This window comes from Eriocheir sinensis, chromosome 52, assembly GCF_024679095.1.
Source record: "Eriocheir sinensis breed Jianghai 21 chromosome 52, ASM2467909v1, whole genome shotgun sequence".
NCBI lineage: Eukaryota > Metazoa > Arthropoda > Malacostraca > Decapoda > Varunidae > Eriocheir > Eriocheir sinensis.
Genome location: NC_066560.1, coordinates 2,155,713 through 2,179,626, shown reverse-complemented (window position 1 = coordinate 2,179,626; position 23,914 = coordinate 2,155,713). Strand labels below are relative to the sequence as shown.

Sequence of the window (23,914 nt, the reverse complement as noted above, 5' to 3'; positions counted from 1 at the left end):
CCCAACCTTGAGGAAGCTGATTTAGCGAGAGAGGAGATGTGAAGTTTCAAGTTGAGATTTTGAGTTAAGGATAGACCGAGGATGTTTAGTGTTGAAGATGGTGATAGCTGAGTGTTGTCGAAGAATAGGGGATAGGTGTTTGGAAGATTGTGTCGAGTTGATAGGTGGAGAAATTGAGTTTTTGAGGCATTGAAGGACACAAGGTTCCTTCTGCCCCAATCGGAAATGATAGCAAGGTCTGAGGTTAAGCGTTCTGCAGCCTCCAGTCTGGAGTCGTGTACTTCCTATTGTGATGGTCTTCTATTGAAAGAAGTTGAATAATGTAGAGTGGAGTCGTCAGCGTATGAGTGGACAGGACAGTTTGTTATGGAAAGAAGATCATTGATGAATAACAGGAAGAGAGTGGGTGATAGGACAGAGCCCTGTGGAACGCCACTGTTGATAGGTTTAAGGGAAGAGCAGTGACCATCTACCACCGCAGAGATAGAACGGCCAGAAAGGAAACTGGAGATAAAGGAACAGAGAGAGGGATAGAATCCGAATGAGGGCAGTTTAGAAAGCAAAGACTTGTGCCAGACTATCAAAGGCTTTCGATATGTCAAGCGCAACAGAGAAAGTTTCACCGAAACGGCTAAGAGAGGATGACCAAGAGTCAGTTAAGAGAGCAAGAAGATCGCCAGTAGAACGCCCCTTGCGGAACCCATACTGGCGATCAGATAGAAGGTCTGAAGTGGAAAGGTGCTTTTGAATCTTCCGGTTAAGGATTGATTCAAAAGCTTTAGATAGACAGGAAAGTAAAGCTATAGGGCGGTAGTTTGAGGGATTGGAACAGTCATCCTTCTTAGGCACAGGCTGTACAAAGGCATACTTCCAGCAGGAAGGAAAGGTAGATGTTGACAGGCAGAGACGAAAGAGTTTGACCAGGTAGTTAGTCAACACGGAAGCACAGTTTTTAAGGACAATAGGAGGCACTCCATGAGGTCCGTAAGCCTTCTGAGAGTTGAGGCCAGAGGGGGCATAGAAAACATCATTTGGAAGAATCTTAATAACAGGCATAAAGGAGTCAGAGGGGGGGATGAGTAGGAGGAATATGCCCAGAATCGTCCAGGGTGGAGTTCTTACAGAAAGTTTGAGCAAAGAGTTCAGCCTTAGAGACAGATGAGATGGCAGTGCTGCCGTCAGGGTTAAGGAGAGGAGGGAAAGAGGAAGAAGTGAAATTGGAAGAGATATTTTTGGCTAGATGCCAGAAGTCACGGGAAGAATTAGAAGAAGCAAGGTGTTGACATTTTCTATTGATAAAAGAAGGTTTGGTGAGTCGGAGAATAGATTTGGCACGATTCCGGGCTGAAATGTAAAGGTCAAAGTTAGCGGGAGTTCGAAGGCTCTGGAACCTTTTGTGAGCTGCCTTTCTATCTTATAGCACGAGAACAAGCGTGATTAAACAAAGGCTTTTTAGCATGAGGAGTAGAGAAAGAACGTGGAATGTATGCCTCCATTCCAGAGACAATCACCTCTGTGATGCGCTGAGCACACACAGAGGGGTCTCTCTCCTGGAAGCAGTAATCATTCCACGGGAAATCGGAAAAGTACATCCTCAGGTCGTCCCACCGAGCTGAAGCAAAATGCCAGAAGCATCGCCTCTTCGGTGGGTCCAGAGGATGTACAGGAGTGATAGGACAGGAAACAGAAATAAGGTTATGATCGGAGGAGCCCAGCGGAGAGAACAGTTTGACAGAGTAATCAGAAGGATTAGAGGTAAGGAAGAGGTCTAGAATGTTGGGCCTGTCTCCAAGACGGTCGGGAATACGTGTAGGGTGCTGAACCAACTGCTCTAGGTCGTTGAGGAGAGTAAAGTTGTAGCATGTTCACCAGGCTGGTCAGTGAAAGAGGATGAAAGCCAAAGCTGGTGGTGAACATTGAAATCTCCCAAGATGGAAATTTCAGCAAAGGGAGAGAGAGTCAAGATGTGCTCCACTTTAGAATTCAAATAGTCAAAGAATTTTACATAGTTAGTAGAGTTAGGTGAGAGATAAACAGCACAGATGTATTTAGTAATAGAATGACAATGAAGTCTTAGCCAGATGGTGGAAAATTCAGAAGAGTCAAGGTCGCAGGCACGAGAGCAAATGATGTCGTTGCGCACGTAGGCGCAACATCCAGCTTTGGATTGAAATTTAGGATAGAGATAGTAGGAGGGAACAGAGTAGAGGTTGCTGTCAGAAGCCTCAGAAACCTGAGTTTCGGTGAGGAAGAGAAGATGAGGTTTAGAGGAGGAGAGATGGTGTTCCACAGAATGAAAATTAGGACGAAGACCACGAATGTTGCAGAAATTGATAAGGAGGAGGCTCGAGGAGTTATCAGGACACCTCTCAAGTCAGCAGCCAGAAGGGGAGTCCTCCCTGGGGGAATTTATGGTCCCCTCCCAGGTGGGGACTCCGAGGCAGTGTTGTTTTTCGCCATTTTGAATTTTGAATTTTTGGGAAAAGGTGTGTGTGTTGTGTGAATGTAGTGTGGTGTAGAAAGAGAGAGGAACTGTCTTTAGAGAGCATGCTGAACTGCTCTCTGGTGTTGATGAGACGAAAGGGAATAGTGAGGACATGGGAAGGGTCTTTGAAGGGCTTCAGCACCCTCCTCGCTTCCCATATATCCTCACCGGGAGTAGCTCACGCCTGTTCGGTGGGTGTCTTCCTACCTCCTCCTGCCTAATACTTCATACCATGCCTAAAGTAGGAAGGCATGTTACGCAGCTCCACCAGCATTTGGCTGAACTGAGAAGCACTAGGTGGAGTGAAAGATCCTAAACACCCTGCCTCATCAACCACATGTATATCCCAGCTTACCCACCGACAACATCACCAGCTGCCTCATCACAAGCCACATCACCAGCTGCCTCATCTTAAGCCACATCACCATCTGCCTTGCCTCAAGCTTCATCTTCAGCTCACCTCACACCATAACCTCAGCTACCTCACAACAACCAACAACCTCAGCTGCCTCACCTCAACCAACATAGAAAAAGGATTGGAATTTTGAGAAAAAAGAACACCAAGCAAAAGAAAAAAAAGAGGAAGAAAGACACTGGAGCTGCCTTGCACAGGCCTACCAGCCTCTTGCAGACTCCCTATGTTCTTATGTACTCCCAAAGATTGTGCACCAGGTAAGTTCAGATCGAACCTAGCTACAACTGGCACGGTGACTCCTGATACCGTTGCCATTGAGTGAATAATACCTTTTCTAAGGGCTGACCAGGTGCCAAATCATTACACTGGGTTACACACACACACACACACACACACACACACACACACACTTATTCAAGGACAAGGTTTTCAACTGGTGCCCAGTGAGGAGTGGGGTCCCACAAGGTTCAGTGCTGGCACCAATAATGTTTGCTGTTTATATAAATGATATGGTGGACGGAGTGACCAGCTATGTGAGTTTGTTTGCAGATGATGCAAAGCTATTGAAACGAGTCAATGATGTGAAAGACTGTGAGGCATTGCAGAGGGACCTGGACAAAATATGGGAGTCGAGAGGTAAATGGCAGATGGAATTCAACCTTGGGAAATGTAAAAAAATAGAGTTTGGTAGGAGTGGTAGAAGATGTGAATATGATTATAAGATGGGAAGTGAGATAACATGCAGAGGAGTGGAAGAAAAAGATTTGGGAGTGACTATCTCAGAGAACATGTCACCGGACAAACACATCAACAGGATAACGGGACAAACTATGAATTTGCTGAGGAACATAAGGACGGCATTTGTGTATTTGGACGAAGAGATGATGAAGAAAATAATAGTTACAATGATAAGGCCAAGGTTGGAGTATGCAACAGTGGTCTGGTCTCCTCACAAAAAGAACATAAGAAAGCTAGAAAGAGTACAGAGAGTGGCAACTAAGATGGTAACGGAACTTAGGGATCGGACTTCCGAGGGGAGACTCAATAGCATGGGGCTCACAACCCTGGAGACAAGAAGAGAAAGAGACCAGATAGTGGTGTACAGGGTGGCGAGCGGGGTGGAGAATCTGGACAGAGAGGACCTGTGTGTGTGGAGCGAGAGAGAAACGAGAGGACCTGTGTGTGTGGAGCGAGAGAGAAACGAGAGGACATGGAAAGAAGTTGAGGGCGACCACGTGTAGGCGAGATGTGAAAAAGTTTAGCTTCCCAAACAGAAGCATTGAGCTATGGAATGGACTGGAGGAGGAGGTGGTTTGTGCAAGAAACATTCATGATTTTAAGGAAAAGTTGGATAAGAGAGGATATGGAGACAGGACAGTGCAAGCGTAGCTTTTTTCCCGTATGTCACAACTAGGTAAATACACACACACACACACACACACAAAAAAAAGGGGGGGGGGGGGGGTAAGTTGTCAAAGTTTTTTCAACTGATTCAGGACAAATCTGCACCGCTGAATACGAAAATGACACCCGTTTCTCTTGATCAGGTCAGGTTTTTGTACTGTCTTTTTTTTTAAATCCTATCTTATAACTAAATTTGTGATATTTTCGGTTGATTTTTGTTAATATTTCTCATCCGAAATAGAATAGTAGACATTGATAAAGGTAAGTACAAGTAAATTGGATATTAGGTCATCACTGTTCAAAATTCAGGGCACGAACTTCCGTTTCTTCAAACTCCTAGAATGCTCAGCGGTAGGGATGTCTCTCTTCAGAGTCCAGCAGTAATCAGCCATCATGACTGCATCCCAGCATCACTAATACCTGGTCTCCATCTCTTTCATGTCCTGATGGAATCTCTCCCCCTGCGGACAAATCACAAATTCTCAGGAAACCGATCCATATGTGAGAATAAGTAATGCATTTTGACGCTCATGTTGCATCCGAGGTTTCTGAAAGCAGTCACCATATTGGTGACAAGTTCTGTGTAGTTCCTGGCCTTCTTGTTGCCAATAAGGTTTTTCACGACAAGAACAAAAGCCTTACACGCTTCCAGTTCCACTTCGTTCATTGAGTTTTCAAACTCTGGATCTCTGATGAGCTGGCGGAGTTGAGGACCGTCAAAGATGCCAGCTTTCGACTTCTCCATGGTCAATCCTGGAAAAGTGTGGCACAAGTAAGTGAAGCAGCCACCATCCTTGTCCAGAACTTTGGTGAACTGTTTGACCAAGCCGAGCTTGATGTACGGCGGTGGGAAGAGTATCCCGTCTCTGCCCACCAGAGGGTTGTTTATGACGTTCCTTGCTCTGCAAGGCACCAATTCTTCCCGTACAGGCCAGTCCTTCTTTGTGTAATGTTGAGCTTTGTCCCTACTATCCCACATGCACAGAAAGCACTGGTACTTGGTGAACCCGGACTGTTGTCCCAGCAAAATACAAAAAATACCAGTTAGTCAAAAATTGGCACATGTATACTCTTCAGAATTCATTTATTTAAAGAAATAAGAAAGAATTTTGCCTCATATAAATAGAAAATACCCATTTGTGTAAAAAAAAAAAAAAAAATGTGGTGATAGATAAAAAAGTTGACCTGATTGAGCAAAACGAATGCGATTTTAAGATTCAGCACATCAAAATTGTCCTAAATCAGCTAAAAAAATTAGACGATAAATTTGTTGTAGGCCGGTGTGATTGCAGAACATGTAGTATTCACATTAAAGCAGGTTTGTGTCATTGTAACTTCACTGGGGTTTGGGAATGGGAACAAAGCTTTAATAGTGTTTTTTCTCAAAACTAGTATAAAATACACTTAATATGCTTCTACTCATTTAGTTTTTGCATGATATTGATAAAAATCAGGGGTTGAGTTCCACTATGACAAAAAAAATGTATCCATTTTTTTTTAAATGTCATAATTTTTGCATATCATGCAAAATGAAAAAATAACTACTCAAATCTTCCAAATTTTTTGGCGTGTAAATGAAGTTATCAAATAAATATACAGGTACTGTATAATTGTTAGAATAGTAATAAAGTATCTTGTGTGCATGTAAAAGAGAAGTGGGTACATAAAAGACTGAGGATCATCTTGAGATTTTGATGTGATGCTTATGGTTCTGCTATACAAAACCTATAACCTAATCATGACCACAGACACGATTTAAAGCCACGGCAGACTGTCACCTTAATACATTCAGTTTCAGTTTAGAACCTGGTGTCCTTCAACACCTCAAAACACAGTTTCTCCACCTATCCACTCGACACAATCTTCCAAACAACTATCCCCTATTCTTTGACAACACCCAGCTATCACCTTCCTCAACACTAAACATCCTCGGTCTATTCTTAATTCAAAATCTCAACTGGAAACTTCATATCTCATCTCTTACTAAATCAGCTTCCTCGAGGCTGGGCGTTCTGTACCGTCTCCGCCAGTTCTTCTCCCCTGCACAGTTGCTGTCCATATACAGGGGCCTTGTCTGCCCTCGTACGGAGTATGCATCTCATGTGTGGGGGGGCTCCACTCACACAGCTCTTCTGGACAGAGTGGAGGCTAAGGCTCTTCGTCTCATCAGCTCTCCTCCTCATACTGATAGTCTTCTACCTCTTAAATTCCGCCGCAATGTTGCCTCTCTTTCTATCTTCTATCGATATTTCCACCCTGACTGCTCTTCTGAACTTGCTAACTGCATGCCTCCCCCCCTCCCGCGGCCCCGCTGCACTCGACTTTCTACTCATGCTCATCCCTATACTGTCCAAACCCCTTATGCAAGAGTTAACTAGCATCTTCACTCTTTCATCCCTCACGCTGGTAAACTCTGGAACAATCTTCCTTCATCTGTATTTCCTCCTGCCTACGACTTGAACTCTTTCAAGAGGAGGGTATCAGGACACCTCTCCTCCCGTATTTGATCTTCTTTTCGGCCACCTCTTTTGTTTCTTTTTTAGGAGCAGCGAGTAGCGGGCTTTTTTTATTATTGTTTTCTTTTTTTGTGTGCCCTTGAGCTGCCTCCTTTGTTGTAAAAAAAAAAAAAAAAAATTATGATTTGCAAAAATGAAAATATTTGAATCACTAATGGTAGTACCATGAATGGATATCATATTGAAACTTTGGATGTAATGAAACAATGTTAAACATTCATGCATATAAAGTCTGGATTCAGAGTGAGATAATATTTGGTAATTATCTAGCCAAAATTACCTAACCAAAGTTTGATCAAAAGAGAGCTTACATCAACAAGTTACATTCAGTACACTGTTAATTACTCTGGCATCCATAACATATAATGCTGATGTACAGGCTCAACTGTTGGGAAGATTTTGTTTGATCTCAATCTGCCAGAGGCTAGAAAATAAATTTTGTTAAAAGCTAGACAACAAAAGGATTCGGGGATGGTGTAATGGGAGTGTAGTGAAATGAATTAAGACTGCCGTTTCTGTTCCACTACAATTTCACTCTTAGAGGAGGGAACTCCCTAAAACACTCACCCCTAAGAAGGAGTTTCAGAGCTGAAAAAAGAAAAGAAAAAAAAGAAAAGAAAAGAAAAGAAAAGAAAACAAGCACAACCTGATGATCTGTGAAGTCTAGGCTGCTTGATCCCTAATTCAATGAGTCCTGGCAGTTCTAAGTTGCGGAGAGTCTTCTTGCCAGCTCCTCTCATGATGCTGGCAGGCAGGGCCTTGGAGCGTCGCTGGCCAGACACAGAGTTGTATGGGCCATGGTCAGGGGCAGAGGCAGCAGACCACATGGCCAGGTTAGGTTTGGAAGCTAGTCCCCTTTCCTAAAAAGATTAAAATTATGTTACTTCAAAACCACTGTGAAGACAGAACACAGCTTACAGTACCCTCCTGAGTTTCGTGCTATCCGAGTTTTGCGATCCTCGAGTTTCGCGCTTAGTCCTAAATTCTTACCATCCTGACTTTCACGCATTATCACCCCAAGTTTCGCGCTGCTTTGACATGTACGGGTCACATCTACTTACCATCGGCGTCATGCGCGCTGCCTTAAAAGGTAGTGTCACACTGGCCGTTTTCCTCCAAAAATTGGGACTACGGCAAAAGAGAGAGAGAGAGAGAGAGAGAGAGAGAGAGAGAGACTTATTAAATGATGAAGCCGGAGTTGGGGAGAGTGGGAGGAGGGAATGTGAGGAATTCCTGTCCAAGTAGTCTCAAAATACGTACCTAAGAAAAGGAAGAAAACGGGAAGAGAGAACGAGCAGTTTTGAAGCTGCAAGTGAAGGCAGCTGCTTTACAATTGGCTGACATTTTTGAAAACACGCTTGTGATTCGCTGGGAGTCAAATGACGTCACTGCTGGCGCTCACCCAATCAGCGGCCTCACTGCCATAAGGCAGTGTCACACCGGCCATTTTCCTCTAACCATTGGGGCTACAGGCAATGCCCATACACCCAACTGGGAGCAAGTTGATGGTTGGCCGTAAACTGGTGTCACACTGGGCCTCTTTCTTCCCACCGCGTTGGCGGCAGCTATAGTACTTCCATTTGATACTGGCCGGTGAGGTGTTGGCTGCTGCGGGGTCAGCCCCGCTCCGCACCTTGCCACACATCCTGGACACCTCTCGCTTCCTCTCATATGTCAGCTATTTACAACTTTTAAATGAATGTAATTAAATAATTGGATAATCCAATAAGGTCACATAGTGATAAGATTATTTTGTTTTTGTGATAATAACAAAGATTTTGTATAAATACCACGACACCTGGAAACGTTGGAATACAACGTTGTCAAGTGTCGTGGTATTTATACAAAATCTTTGTTATTATCTTAAAAACGAAACAATCTTAACACTACAGTAAACCCTCTGGTATCCAGGTTAATAGAGCCACGGGGGCACCCGGATATGGTGTAGGTTAAGTTTACAGATCCAAAAACCCAGCTTTCGCCTACCGCAAATAATACATCATCGGCACAAACGAAGCTACTTAAGATCACGCCCGTAAGCCCACGACAGCCTTCCACGCCAGCACATGCATATATATATATGAAATGAGTGCAGGAACAATACGTTATAGTCATAAAAAAAGAAAATTATGTTATGGGTTAGGCTACATTTCAGCCGCAGCGCCGCCACCCCGCCCCGCTCGCCATGAGAATATATATCCTTATTATCTCACAAATGGAGCTACTTAAGCTCACGTCCGTACGCCCACATCACCCCTTTACGCCTGCGCACAAGTGGATATATGAAACGAATGCAGGAAAGATGTATTATAGCCGTAAAAACGAAAAAATATTATGGGTCACGTCAAACTGCCCGCCTTGCCCCGCCGCCCCGAGAATGTTTTACCTTGTTTTCTGCAATATTACATTATTTACGCTAACGCCAGTGTAGGCAAGTCTTTCCCCATCCACAGTGAATGCGTGGGCGTTGTGGCGTCTCTTGCAAACGATAATTAGTGACGACCTAAGAAAAATTGTCAGGGCGTTGCGGGGCTGCCCTGGATTCCACCCATGGTCAGCACCTGCCACGGCCCCAAGGATGTGGGTGTTCTGTTAAGATTCGCTCCTAACGGGGTAATTAACGCTTGTACACCCTGCTGACATATATATATATATATATATATATATATATATATATATATATATATATATATATATATATATATATATATATATATATATATATATACAGTCACCCTGCTCATGGGTCTCACCCATCGCGGTTTCGCGATTCATGGTCAACTAATTGTAACCCCGCTTATATCGCTGCCCCAGTTTCAGTATCTGTGGATGCATTGACGCTAAATAGGGAGGCAGAGAGGAGGGGGGAAGGAGAGAGGAGGAGGAAGGCAGAGAGGAGGGAGGAGGGAGGCAGAGAGGAGGGGGGAAGGGAGAGGAGGGTGGAAGGCAGAGAGGAGGAGGGAGGGAGGCAGAGAGGAGGGGAAGGGAGAGAGGAGGAAGGCAGAAAGGAGGGAGGGAGGAGGCAGAGAGGAGGGGGAAGGGAGAGAGAGGAGGAGGAAGGCAGAGAGGAGGGAGGAGGGAGGGAGGCAGAGAGGAGGGGAAGGGAGAGAGGAGGAGGAAGGCAGAGAGGAGGGAGGAGGGAGGCAGAGAGGAGGGAGGGAGGCAGAGAGAGAGGAGGGGAAGGGAGAGAGGAGGGAGGAGGAGGCAGAGAGGAGGGGAAGGGAGAGAGGAGGAGGCGGGGCAATGGACGTTAGGTTGCCCTGAGTGACGCCACGGTTAGACTGTGACGTCATGCTTTCCCTTGGCCAGCAGCTCACTCAGGGACGACTGCTATTGGTCGATTTTTCTCATAGCAACATTATCGTAAGAAAAAATTCACGCCACCGCCACACTGCAGTGTTGCCAGATTGGGCTACTTATCGCAAATTGGGCTACTTTTTGGGTCTTCTGTGCTACTAAATTTTGACCCCAGGGTGAGTGTTGATTACATATTGTTGTCTAACAAGGTCTTGTCTCATTTCAGTTAAAACATTAAAAAGAACGAAAAAACATGTTTTATATGACGTGTCAGAGGTGACTTCCCAAATGCATATTTTCCCATAGGGTTATAGTCCCGCCGTTCAGATTTTCATCGCCAAAATGGGATGACTATATATATATATATATATATATATATATATATATATATATATATATATATATATATATATATATATATATATATATATATATATATATATATATATATATATATATATATATATATATATATATATATATATATATATATATATATATATATATATATATATATATATATATATATATATATATATATATATATATATATATATATATATATATATATATATATATATATATATATATATATATATATATATATATATATATATATATATATATATATATATATATATATATATATATATACAGTCGAGTCGCGTATGACGTGAATTCGTAAGGCGCGGTTTCCTATGACGCAGTATGGTTTCAGAACCACATTTTCCGATCACGCGGGTCAAACCATCTATGACGCGGTTCGTGGTCCCCCTTGCCCGGACCGCTCAGGGCCTTTCAAACACGTGACGCCGCAGCTCGAGTTGCCAACCGAACTGCCCGCTGCAGCTCGGTTTGGAGATGTGGAGCGCCTCCGTGCTGTGATGACGTCATCAGCAAATATGGCGGCCCAAACAAACACATATAAGTGCTTCCATTGCATTTCATCTCTGTGCCACGATAACCACTGCAGCTTCCTTTTCATTCTCTGTTGCAAGGAGCTCGTCGCCCAGAACTGCTTGTGATGCATGTTTAAACGTCGTCAGGAATATCAGTGGACGCCATTTTGCTGCCAGAACAGCTAGGAAACGTTGTCACTCACTAGCAGCAAAATGTCATCCGCTGATCTTCCTAACGACGTTTACGGGAGGCCCTGTTCGCAGCTGACTCCGGACTTCAAGTTCAAGTTCAAGAGGGGGTTGAAGTGACGGACCAATCACAGACGCGCTGGCTCACGGGCCAATCAGAGACCTCGGATGCAAAGTTAGACTCAGCTGCGAGCAGGGCCTCCTGACGTTTACTAGCTGCTCTGGCAATAAAATGGTGTTCGCTAATATTCCTGATGACGTTTAACCCCTAAAGGATTGAGGGTAGCTGTATTTTCAGTACCGCTAGGACCGGCCTCCTGCGCTAAGCCGCCAAAAATTGCCTGTATTCACACAGTCTCTATGCTTAACCTACATTGCACGAGTGAATAAAATAGATTTTGTCCTAACCATCAAGTCTTCCTCTTTCTAATGACGCCATCCATAAGTCTCTATGTGCCGTGCTGTGGAGAAACAGCAAGTTGATTAGGAGAGACTTTTGGGGTGAGCGCGCCGGTTATACCCACCTCCGGCCCTTCCCCGGCAAAGCGGGGAAAAGGGGGTTAGTCATCCCTATCTGGAAAGGGAAACGACTGCAACAATTACTATGGTATATTACACTGCTCAGTGTGCTGGACAAGATGCTTGCTCATCTGCTGCTGACGTGAATTTAATCTCATCTGCGAAAGTTTCAGAGGTCTGAGCAAACCAGATTCACACCCGTTGAATAAAAAAACTGACCGGATCCTAGGACTTCGCATCCTTGTGGAACACCAATGTGAGTTTTGACAGGGGTTAATCACCTATGTCAACCTCAAGAAGACTTTTGACTCAGTGCATTGTGAGGCACTCTGGGACATTCTGTGAATCCAAGGGATTCCTGCAAGGGTTATTGACTGGATGAGTGGCCTTTATTCTGGAACTGAGAGTGCTGTGAAGTGTAAGGGAGTCATTTCTGGCTTCTTCCTTGTTAATTCAGGAGTGAGGCAGGGGTACGTCCTTGATCCATCACTTTTCAACACTTTCTAATGATGCTGTACTTCTCACAGAATCACTGGAGGCACTGGTGCTGCCTCTCAAAGTGCTACATGAGGAAGGGAAGCCTCTGGGACTGAAGGTCTCCTGGGCCAAAACCAAGATCCAGTCATTTGGAGGCTTTCTGGATGACACATTTCAGTCTGTTCATGCATGTGGTGAGGATGTCGAGGTCAGTAATAATTTCACATACCTTGGTAGTGTAGTGCATGACAATGGTGGGTCTTACCAGGAAATCTCTTGATGGATTGACCTGGCCCACAATGTTATGAATATGATATTGTTGATATCTTTGCAGGCGGACAAAGATTCAAATCCTTAAGTCGCTTATGCTCCCTGTCTTCCTGTATGGCTGTGAGACATGAACACCGAATAGTGACTTGGAGAGGAATGTTGATGCCTTTGATACTAAGTGCCTTTAAAGGGTCATGAGGTTAATGCTGGAGCATTTTGTGTCAAACCAGCGACTACATGATGAAACTAGGTAAATCGAGCCCTGTTGCCATCTAGTCCGTGAACGGCAACTCCGGCAATATGGGAACGTGGCGTGCCTCCTGGATGTTGATACTGCTCATGGGGATGTTTCTGTACGAGGCAACCCTGAGTGGAGAAGATCAAGGGGACACCCACATAGCCCATGGATGAAGCACGTCAATTGATCTTGCCAGCAGGGACTTGAAATAGGGTGGTTGCGTGGGAGTTTGCTCGGGGGCACCGTCAGGAGTGGAGGTGGTAAATGAGTGAAGTGATCTGCTCCCGATATATGCTCCCCAGCAGTTAGTTACAAAGCAGCTGTATCAGAAGCTTTCTAAACCACCCTTCTATGGATCCTTTTCAGGCCGATCTACCTCCACTGTGAAAGAGGCTTTTTTTTAACATTTTGCCTATGGTGCCAGAAGGCTTTCTTGGTGGGGCCTGGTGGTCAGTCCCAGCCTGTTATGGCACAGCTTATGTTCTACCCTTAAACCTATCAACAGTGGTGTTATGCCAGGCTCTGTTTTATCTTCCACTCTCTACTGTTCATTAATGATCTTTCCAAAACAAACTTTTAACCACTCATGCTGATGACTTTACTCTGCATTACTAAACAGTTTTTAAAAAGAGACCCACCCATCAGGAAATTACATATTTCATGGGTGGATGCTACAGGCCTTGATATAATTTCCGAAGGATGCAAAAGAGACTTGGCATCCTTTAATGCCAAAAAAACTCAATTCCTCAACCTGTCAACTCATCACAATCTTCCAAACATCTATACCCTATTCCTCAATAACAGAGCTGGGCACATGAGCAGTGACTTGTACAATATGCAACTGCACAGTTTCTTTATCGGACGCATATTCTTCCTACTTTCTTGTTGGGAAGCAATAAATATAATGCATTACATGAAAATCTGACATTGTAAATCTAACATGACCTCCCGAGGTACACATAACTTATAATAGCCTCACAAAGTCGTTACAAGGGTTAGTAGCCTTTCTGGATCCTAATGTAACTTATAACAATATGTAAGCTGGCTTGCAAACTTGTGATTTGTTTCTGGATCCCATCCCTGTTGTCCAAACCTCAACCCACTAGACCATCATGGCTCCCTTGCCTAATAATTAAATTTTATGAAGTTTCATAGGAATTATTTGGAAGTTGTAAGTTGCTTGCTTTTGTATTGAGCACTATTTTCTGTATCTTTACAAATGATGTCCCATAGTATATCATATGTTTTTCAGGTTGTTGGGCAATTTTTGGTGTGGAACTCTGAAGGTAACTTGAACATTGAGTCAACAATGCATCCTGACTGTAGGGTGGAAGTTCATATGGAGAGGGGAGGCACCACAACCACCAGGACTTACCATTTGTTGTTAGGGATAGGAGAGGAAAGGTGTCATCTATTATATATGTGCATGATTGTTAATTAGGAACCATTTAAAAATAGTATTTTCAAGAGAAAAAAATAAAGATTACCAGCAATTTTGGTACCAGCTAGGCATTTTACAGGCTAAAAAATTAATATTGTTTCACAGCTGAGGATTTAACCACCACAGGTCCAAGTCAATACAGAACAGCTCAGTTGGTGGAGAGCAGACTGTGCATTCAGTAAAACAATTTTTCTAATCCCTTTTGAAGCAGACTTTTAGTAATTATTCTTTATTGCCTTATTTCCCTTTACCATAAAAATGTAAAGCAAACCTCTCTGTTCCCTGCATCAACAGCAGTTATGACTGGTGGAGCTGAGTTCTTTGTCTGCTTGCTGGTGTGGATCCCTTCAAATACTGTCTCACTACAAGACAGCTTATTGGAAGAGGTATCTATGCTGAGATCACTGAATGGCTTTCTTGAAACTCTGGCATTCTCATCCTTGTATGTTTTTCCTGCAATGGAATGATTACTTAGAAAACATCTCATAAGTTCAGAACACTGACAACTAGGGAAATAGGATATACTGTATCTCTAATTCATATACTGGTCTTTATTAGAAGCACTATTTTTCTCATATTGATTGGATACAATGGGTGCAGAAAAAGAAAGCAGTGAAAATGAGGAAAACATTTGGAATGTAAGGAGGCAAAAATGAGATGAATGAAATATATAAAAGGAAAAGTGAATGAAGAGCTTGGAAGAAAGATAAAGGACAACTTTGGTGAAAATAGGAAATTGTTTTGGAATGAGGTAAAGAAGTGCAGAAATGAATGTATGTAGTAACTGTGTTGACAGTGTTAAGACGAGAATAGCAGCCTAATTACAAGTGAAAAGGATAGAAGAGTGCGATGAAAGGAATATTTTGACTTATGAATGGACATGGTGTGACCAGAATGACATGCTAATATGACTGGATTTAGTGGAGTTGTGAGAGTGGGGACATGAGGGCAGGAAGATATCGCACTGGAAGAGGTGAATAGAGCTGTAGATAAATTGGGGAATAGCTAATCAGCTAGAATGTATGAAGTGTATGCAAAAATTATTAAATGGAATGGAAAGAGAGCATTCAAACTTTTGCTGAGCATAAGACAGCTTATTTGGGATAGTTAAGTAACACTGTAGGACTGGACAAAGGCAGTGGTTGTTCCAATATAGAAAAAAACGAAGGAGACTGGAAGGAGTGTAAACACTACAGAGATATTATTCTTTTGAGTGTGGCTGGTAAAGTTTTTTTTTTTTTTTTTTACAGCTAAGGAGACAGTTCAAGGGCGTAAAAAATAAATAAATAAATAAATAAAAAAAAAAAAAAAAAAAAAGCCTGCTACTTACTGCTCCTGAATAGAGGTCAATTGAATGCCCAAAAAGAGAGGTCAATTTCGGGAGGAGAGGTGTCCTGATACCCTCCTCTTGAAAGAGTTCAAGTCGTAGGCAGGAGGAAATACAGATGACGGAAGATTGTTCCAGAGTTTACCAGCGTGAGGGATGGAAGAGTGAAGATGCTGGTTGACTCTTGCATAAGGGGTTTGGACAGTATAGGGATGAGCATGAGCAGAAAGTCGTGTGCATCGGGGCCGCGGGAGGGGGGGAGGCATGCAGTTAGCAAGTTCAGAAGAGCAGTCAGCGTGAAAATATCAATAGAAGATAGAAAGAGAGGCAACATGGCGGCGGAATTTAACCCTTAAACCGCTGCAATTGCTTATTTAATCAAGCCTCTCTGATCCCGTGACGCTGTGATCGCTTATATAATCATGAATTTTCACGCCGCATGTTTTGAATTTTCCTGGCGCGCTTCCTTTCAAATGTGATCTTGTGATCGCTGGCAACTTAGTCATACCTTCTCCAGAGCCTGAAATTCTACGATAAGGCCCTCATTCGAGTTTGTGGAAATGTAGGAGGCGCCTGGAAACTCTCCTGACCCGCTGGGTAGTCATCTACCATAACATAATAGAAAATGTGGTAGTGAAAGAGAAAATGGAGGTTGTCAAGGCAGACTAGATTACATATTTTGAATTATAACTTGAATATAATACGTAACAGTACGCTTCTTTGCACACAGGTGTATGTGTGTGTGTGTGTGTGTGTGTGTGTGTGTGTGTGTGTGTGTGTGTGTGTGTGTGTGTGTGTGTGTGTCCTATACGTGTAAGACCAGGACAATGACTGGAGTTGGGCACGATCACGCGCGAAATGGACAAGATCGAGATGTCTGTGGTTATTATCATGCAACGCACACACACACACCATTCAACACACACACACACACACACACACACACACACACACACACTACATCTCACCCTCATTCCCTCCCTTCCTTCACTCATCCAAACACTCCGTGTGTGTGTGTGTGTGTGTGTGTGTGTGTGTGTGTGTACACACACACACACACACACCATACAACACACACACACACACACACACACATAGGGAGGAGGGGGGGGTGATAAGTTAGGCCTCTTTCTCTCTCTGCATTTTTTTTCTCTCTCTCTCTCAATGCGTGTGTATACACGCATTTTGAGAGAGAGAGAGAGAGAGAGAGAGAGAGAGAGAGAGAGAGAGAGAGAGAGAGAGAGAGAGAGAGAGAGAGAGAGAGAGAGAGAGTGTGTGTGTGTGTGTGTGTGTGTGTGTGTGTGTGTGTGTGTGTGTTTTTATGTAAAAACATCTATATTTTGTTGAATGTTTATCTTTATCGCAGTGTGGCAGTAAGAATTATTATCTGTGGCCCAGCTCGGAGAGAGAGAGAGAGAGAGAGAGAGAGAGAGAGAGAGAGAGAGAGAGAGAGAGAGAGAGAGAGAGAGAGAGAGAGAAGACATTGAGAGGAAAAATAAACAAACAAATGCAGAGAGAGAGAGAGAGAGAGAGAGAGAGAGAGAGAGAGAGAGAGAGAGAGAGAGAGAGAGAAGCCGTGTTGGCAGATGTCCACCACTTCCACCCGCTCCACCTCATTCTACCCAACATGTCACATTTTTCCCGCACTTTGGAAAGCACGCGAATTTTTAGGGCCCATTATTTGCTCTAATTATTCATGTACCACTCTGAACTGCTGTAATACATCAAATTACATTTTTCTCACTGATGACACTATTAGATTTATATTTTCACTTTTTATTATAATGTTAATATTAACTCGCGAAGGAAAAATATCCGGCATTTAGTCCTCCGCAGTTTAAGGGTTAAGAGGTAGAAGACTATCAGTATGATGAGGAGAGCTGATGAGACGAAGAGCCTTTGACTCTACTCGGCCAAGGAGAGCTGTGTGAGTGGAGCCCCCCCCACACGAGATGCATACTCCATACAAGGGCGGACAAGGCCCCTGTAAATGGATAGCAACTGTGCGGGGGAGAAGAACTGGCGGAGACGGTACAGAACGCCCAGCCTCGAGGAAGCTGATTTAGTAAGAGATGTGATATGAAGTTTCCAGTTGAGATTTTGAGTTAAGGATAGACCGAGGATGTTTAGTGTTGAAGGTGAAAGCTGGGTGTTGTCAAAGAATAGGGGATAGTTGTTTGGAAGATTGTGTCGAGTGGATAGGTGGAGAAACTGTGTTTTTGAGGCATTGAAGGACACCAAGTTCCTCTTGCCCCAATCGGAAATAATAGTAAGGTCTGAGGCTAAGCGTTCTGTTGCCTCCAGCTTTGAATTGTTAAGTTCCTGTAGGGTGGGTCTTCTATTAACCTTTTCATTGCTAAACGCTTGTAGCGGGCGTTAGGCGCATTTGCTGGTGGCACTAAACGCTCGCTGCGAGCTCCAGCCGCACTCAAATCTCCCGTGTATGAGAGTGTTCCAACATTAATTCTCACAACACAGGATTGCCAATTGAGTGGGTTCTTCACTAGATTTGGTGGAAAATCATATCAGCCCAGCACGGCAAATCTACAGACGAGTAACTGGTGGATGTTCTTGCCCAATATAGCGGCATTTTTGGATAGCTTCACCTATCACCTGACTGATTCTTTGACCAAATAGTTGTAAATATTGCAGTTGGCAATACTCCCTTGCCAGAGTCTGAAAAAGAGATGTCCACAGTTACCTCAATATGGCTGATCATCCCGTACGCACTGACGTAAGTGTTGACATTCAACACTCCCTGAACGTGCATGTACGTTAGCAAGAGAGGCATACATAACCAACTCCTATAGATCTGGACCTCCTCTTTCCAATGGTGGTTTTGGTTTTTAGCTGTGATGAATAGTTTCTGAGATACATAGGTTAAAAGAACCCCCCCATTGGGCTCCCCGACTGCGCCTGAGGGGATAGTCGTGTCCAGACTGCATGCAAGGAAAGGGTTAAAAGAAATTGAGTAATGCAGAGTGGAATCATCGGCGTAAGAATGGATAGGACAGTTAATTTTGGAAAGAAGATCATCAATGAACAAAAGAAAGAGAGTGGGAGATAGGACAGAACCCTGTGGGACACCACTGTTAATAGGTTTAGGGGAAGAACAGTGACCGTCTACCACAGCAGAAATAGAACGGTCAGAAAGGAAAATGGAGATAAAGGTACAGAGAGAAGGATAGAAACTGTAGGAGGGTAGTTTGGAGAGCAAAGATTTGTGCCAGACCCTATCAAAAGCTTTTGATATGTCCAGCGCAATAGCAAAGGTTTCACCGAAACGGCTAGGAGAGGATGACCAAGAGTCAGTTCGGAAGGCAAGGAGATCACCAGTAGAACGCCCCTTGCGGAACTCATACTGGCGATCAGATAGAAGGTCAGAAGTGGAAAGATGCTTTTGAATCTTCCGGTTAAGGATTGATTCAAAAGCTGTAGATAGACAAGAAAGTAAAGCTATAGGACGGTAGTTTGAGGGATTGGAACGGTCACCCTTCTTAGGCACAGGCTGTATGAAGGCATACTTCCAGCAGGAAGGAAAGGTAGATGTTGACAGGCAGAGGCTAAAGAGTTTGACCAGGCAGAGTGACAGCATGGAGGCACAGTTCTTAAGGACAATAGGAGGCACTCCATCAGGTCCATAAGCCTTCTGAGGATTGAGGCCAGAGAGGGCATAGAAAACATCATTTTGAAGAATCTTTATAACAGGCATAAAGGAGTCAGAGGGGGGTTGAGTAGGAGGAATATGCCCAGAATCGTCCAGAGTGGAGTTTTTAGAAAATGTTTGATCGAAGAGTTCAGCCTTAGAGATAGATGAGACGGCAGTATTGCCGTCAGGACTGAGGAGTAGAGGGATAGATGAAGAAGTGACGTTGGAGGAGATGTTTTTGGCTAGATGCCAGAAGTCACGGGAAGAGTTACAGAAAGCAAGGTTTTGGCATTTTCTGTTGATGAAAGAGTTTTTGGTTAGTTGAAGAATAGATTTGGCATGATTCCGGGCAGAAATATAAAGTTCATGGTTAGCATTAGTTTGAAGGCTCCGGTACCTTTTGTGAGCTGCCTCTCTATCTTTAACAGCACGAGAACAAGCATGATTAAACCAAGGCTTTTTAGCGTGAGGAGTAGAGAAAGTACGTGGAATGTATGCCTCCATTCCAGAAACAACCACCTCTGTAATGCGCTGGGCACACACAGAGGGGTCTCGCTCCTGGAAGCAGTAATCATTCCAGGGAAAATCGGAAAAGTACGTCCTCAGGTCGTCTCACCGAACTGAAGCAAAGTGCCTGAAGCATCGCCTCTTTGGTGGGTCCATAGGGTGTACAGGAGCAATAGGACAGGATACAGAAATAAGGTTGTGATCGGAGGAGCCCAACAGAGAGAACAGTTTGACAGAGTAAGCAGAAGAGTTTGAGGTAAGGAAGAGGTCTAGAATATTGGGCCTGTCTCCAAGACGGTCGGGAATACGTGTAGGGTGCTGGACCAACTGCTCTAGATCGTTGAGGACAGCAAAGTTGTAGGCTTGTTCACCAGGCTGGTCAGTGAAAGAGAATGAAAGCCTAAGCTGGTAGTGAACATTGAAATCTCCTAGGATGGAGATTTCAGCAAAGGGAGAGTGGGTCAAGATGTGCTCCACTTTAGAGTTCAGGTAGTCAAAGAATTTTACATAGTTAGTAGAGTTAGGTGAGAGATAAACAGCACAGATGTATTTAGTAATAGAATGACAACGAAGTCTTAGCCAGATGGTGGAAAATTCTGAAGAATCAAGGTTGTGGGCACGAGAGCAAGTGATATTGTTGCGCACGTAGGCGCAACATCCAGCTTTGGATTGAAATTTAGGATAGAGATAGTAGGAAGGAACAGAGTAGAGATTGCTGTCAGTAGCCTCAGAAACCTGTGTTTCGGTGAGGAAGAGAAGGTGAGGTTTAGAGGAAGAGAGATGGTGTTCCACAGAATGAAAATTAGAACGAAGACCGCGAATGTTGCAGAAATTGAGAAGAAAAAGGTTCGAGGAGTTATCAAGACACCTCTCGGGTCGACAGCCAAAAGGGGAGTCCTCCCTGGGGGAATTTGTGGTCCCCCCCAGGCGGGGACTCCAAGACAAGGTGAGCCATTTTGAAATTTGAATTTTGGGAAAAGGTGTATATGTTGTGTGAATGTAGTGTGGTGTGGATAGAGAGAGGATCTGTCTTTAGAGAGCATGCTGAACTACTTTCCGGTGTTGGTGAGACAATAGGGAAACAGTTAGTGAGGACATGGGAAGGGTCTTTGGAGGGCTTCAGCTCCCTTCTCACCTCCCATATATACCTCACCGGGACTCCGGGAGTGGCTTGCGTCCGTTCGGTAGGTGTCTTCCTACCTACTCCTCGTATATGGTCAGATAACAACTGATTGGGTGAGAGTAAGAATGATTAGGTTGGTGAGGCTGAAAAGGGAATGATTCTGCAGTGGCAGAGGTTACATGGATCTTTTTTTGTGTGTGAGACTGTACATGGCATTTATGAACCTGGAGAAGGTGTATGACAGTGCCAATAGACTTTCTTGGTGGGGCCTGGTAGTTGGCCCCAGCCTGTTATGGCACAGGCAAGGTTTTATAATGGCACCATCTTGCTTGGCTCATGCTGCCCCCCCGGAGCTCATCTTTGATACTTCTTTTAGAAAATCTAGAGTTTGAGTTGATGGATGTTGTTAAAGACAGAATGTAGGTAGTCTTAGGCCACTTGGCGATGACTGAAAATTTGCCCTCAGCCACCGCCTCTCCATTAACACCAGAGTAGCTCAGCATGTTCTCTAAGGACAACTCTTACTTTCTACAAATTACAATAAATATATGATCTACATAGAGCAACTGGACATTTCATATATGAAGTGTCCAGTTGCTCTAGGTAATTGCTAATCCAGCAATCCTTTTTCTCCTCACAGAAGCTGCTTACATACAAGAATCTTGTCCACACCTGTATAGAGTATGCATCTCATGTGTGAGGGGGTTCCTTGTACACAGCCCTTTCAGGAGTAGAAGACAATGCCTTTTCATCTCATCAGTGCCCCTCCTCTTACTGACAGTCTTCTCTTAAACTATGCTGTAATATTGTACCTCTTTTTGTCTCTTTCAATGAAGACCTGAACTGCAAGTGCTTACCCCAAAATATAGTGGGGAAAGAGAGAGGGAGATGGTAGAGGGAGGGATGGAGTGGGGAGATGAAAGAGAAAGTATCAAATAAGGGGAAGAAGCAGCCAAATGAAAGGAGTGGCAGGTGTGGGGGAGGGAAAGGTGACCTGAGTAGGGGTAGGCAGACCCGACTTGACTTGATGGTAAGTAAGGTATCATTTAGTAAGCAAGAAGGAGCCAAAATTCTCACAAGTCATGCCATTTTTTGTTCTGGCGTGTCAGATTTTCAAGATGTCACCGCCTCCACAGTGCAGTGGTTAGCATCCCTGACTACAAATCTGTGGATCTGGGTTTAAATCCCAGCCTGGGAGGTCAGCATGCAGCCCACCCAGCTGTTCATCCATCCTTTTGGGAAGTTTGATAAATGGTTACCTGGGGAAACCTGGGGAAGGTAAACTGTGGTAACCCAGATGTTACACTGGCCACAGCTGTGTCAGGTAAGGAAGGTTCTCTCCCACTGCAAGCTCAAAGGGCCAGATGGACAGAGATGAGCACCACTGCCACATGCAGCTACAGCGTAAGCTCCCAACTTTACCCTTACCTTTACCCCCAATTCTTGATCGTGTGACTTACAGACAGCACCTCCTTATAGCAATAACCATTTCATCGACGTCCTATGGTTAATCTTGCCAAGTGGGGGGAGATAAAAGTTCACAAGGTTCCTGTTGTGTTACTGCTGCATCACAGACAATTTAAAGCATCCTTGTAGGATAACTAAGAACTTTCCAGTATGAAAACACACCATTGCCATTGCCATTTGTCAATAATTTGTGGAGAAAAAGGATGTAATAAAATTTTCCTTCAAATGTAATGTTGCTGAGTAGGTAGGGAAATGTTCCTTATGAACAGTAGATCTTGTAATTGTAACTAAATTAATGCTTGCTGTCCTTCATGATTGAAAAAATGAGAAAGTGTTAGTTCATCTAGTCATAAGAGCAAGAAGGAGTATTCTGGCAGGTCACAGAAGGGAGGTGCAAGACAGTCTCAAGCATTTCAGGGTTGTTCTTGCTTGCCAGATAATGTCTTTACAGTGGTTGCACCCATATCCCTTCCACTTTACTTTTCATGCCCTGATCTGGTTTAATAAATGTCTTAAGGCCACAGAATAATTTTCTGCTAGTCTGGAGGCCTAGACTGAGGTCATGGTTGAGATTAAGCAGTGAGGTTGAGGCCCAACATATTTTTATGGTTTTTATGAAAGATAGTGAAAACCCTAAACCACGAATATATAAAGGAACTTACTGCATCATGGAAAAGAAGTGGATTTTGTTGGGTTGACTGATGAGTGACTGGATTATTAACCTTTTTATCTCATTGGTTATTACTTTCATGGTGAGGCACTAGGGGTCCATGTCCAAACCCTTGATGCAGAATAAAATGAGGTCTACATAATGGTAATGAATGATTTTTTTTCCATTTGTGTTTGACCCTTGGTACTTTAAATGAAAGAAGTGAAATATGCAGGGGCAGGGTGTGTGAATAAGAGCAAGGGTTCTCCTCTGCCAAGGCTGTCACCTTTGTGTGTGTTCTGAAGAGCAGGTTTCAAAGTGGGTAAGAGAAGTGGCCAGTATGGTAGTAAAAATTAATGCAGGGCAGCCATATCTACACAAGGAGGAGGAAAGGAATAAAATAGAGGAGGCAATAAGGAAATCAAAAGTAGGAGAAGCTCCTTGCATTGATGGCATAACAGCTGAAATATGGAGGTAATGCTATTATGGAGTGGATGCTGTGAAAACATAATCTAGCATGGAAGCCAGACGAGGTGTCAAATATGCTGCTTTACAAAGGAAAAGGCAACAGAGATGATGGTAAAAGCCGTAGGGAAATCAGCTAACTTAGTGCGCCGGGAAAAGTGCAAGGAAGGGCACACTGAGTAGTGTAATACCATGGAAGTTGTTGCAGTCCTGATGGTCCTCTTCCCCATTCCAGATAGAGATAACCAGCCCCCTCTTCCTGTGAGGAGGAATAGTACCAGATTGTCATATAGTAGTCAAGACCGCATGCAACCCACAGATCACTGTCTCACCACCAGCTTTGAGCAGCTCTGCACTGATGTTACAAATTCCAGCTGCCTTTTTACCTCTCAGTCTTGCCATAGCCTCTCTAATCTCATCAAGAGAGGGATGCCACCATGGTTGTTTAGTATTTACATGGATGGCTGTATGAGAGAAATGGAAATGTGAGAGGCATGGAACAGTCCATAGTGGCAGGACTGTTTTCAGATGATGCTACAATGTTGTTGGCAGAAAATGAAAGAGTTAATAAAAAATT

At 43.7% G+C, this 23,914-nt stretch overlaps 1 protein-coding gene across 1 annotated transcript in view; it reads right to left on the bottom strand.

Moving 5' to 3' along the window:
- The window catches only part of LOC126982880 (inversin-like), a 77,295-nt gene that overhangs the window by 4,702 nt on the left and 48,679 nt on the right, over positions 1-23,914 (bottom strand). The window contains exons 12-13 of the mRNA XM_050835158.1: positions 14,422-14,603; positions 7,467-7,680 (exon numbers count right to left, since the gene is read on the bottom strand). Coding sequence (XP_050691115.1) covers positions 7,467-7,680; positions 14,422-14,603 — 396 coding nt within the window. The remainder of the gene's footprint in view (positions 1-7,466; positions 7,681-14,421; positions 14,604-23,914) is intronic.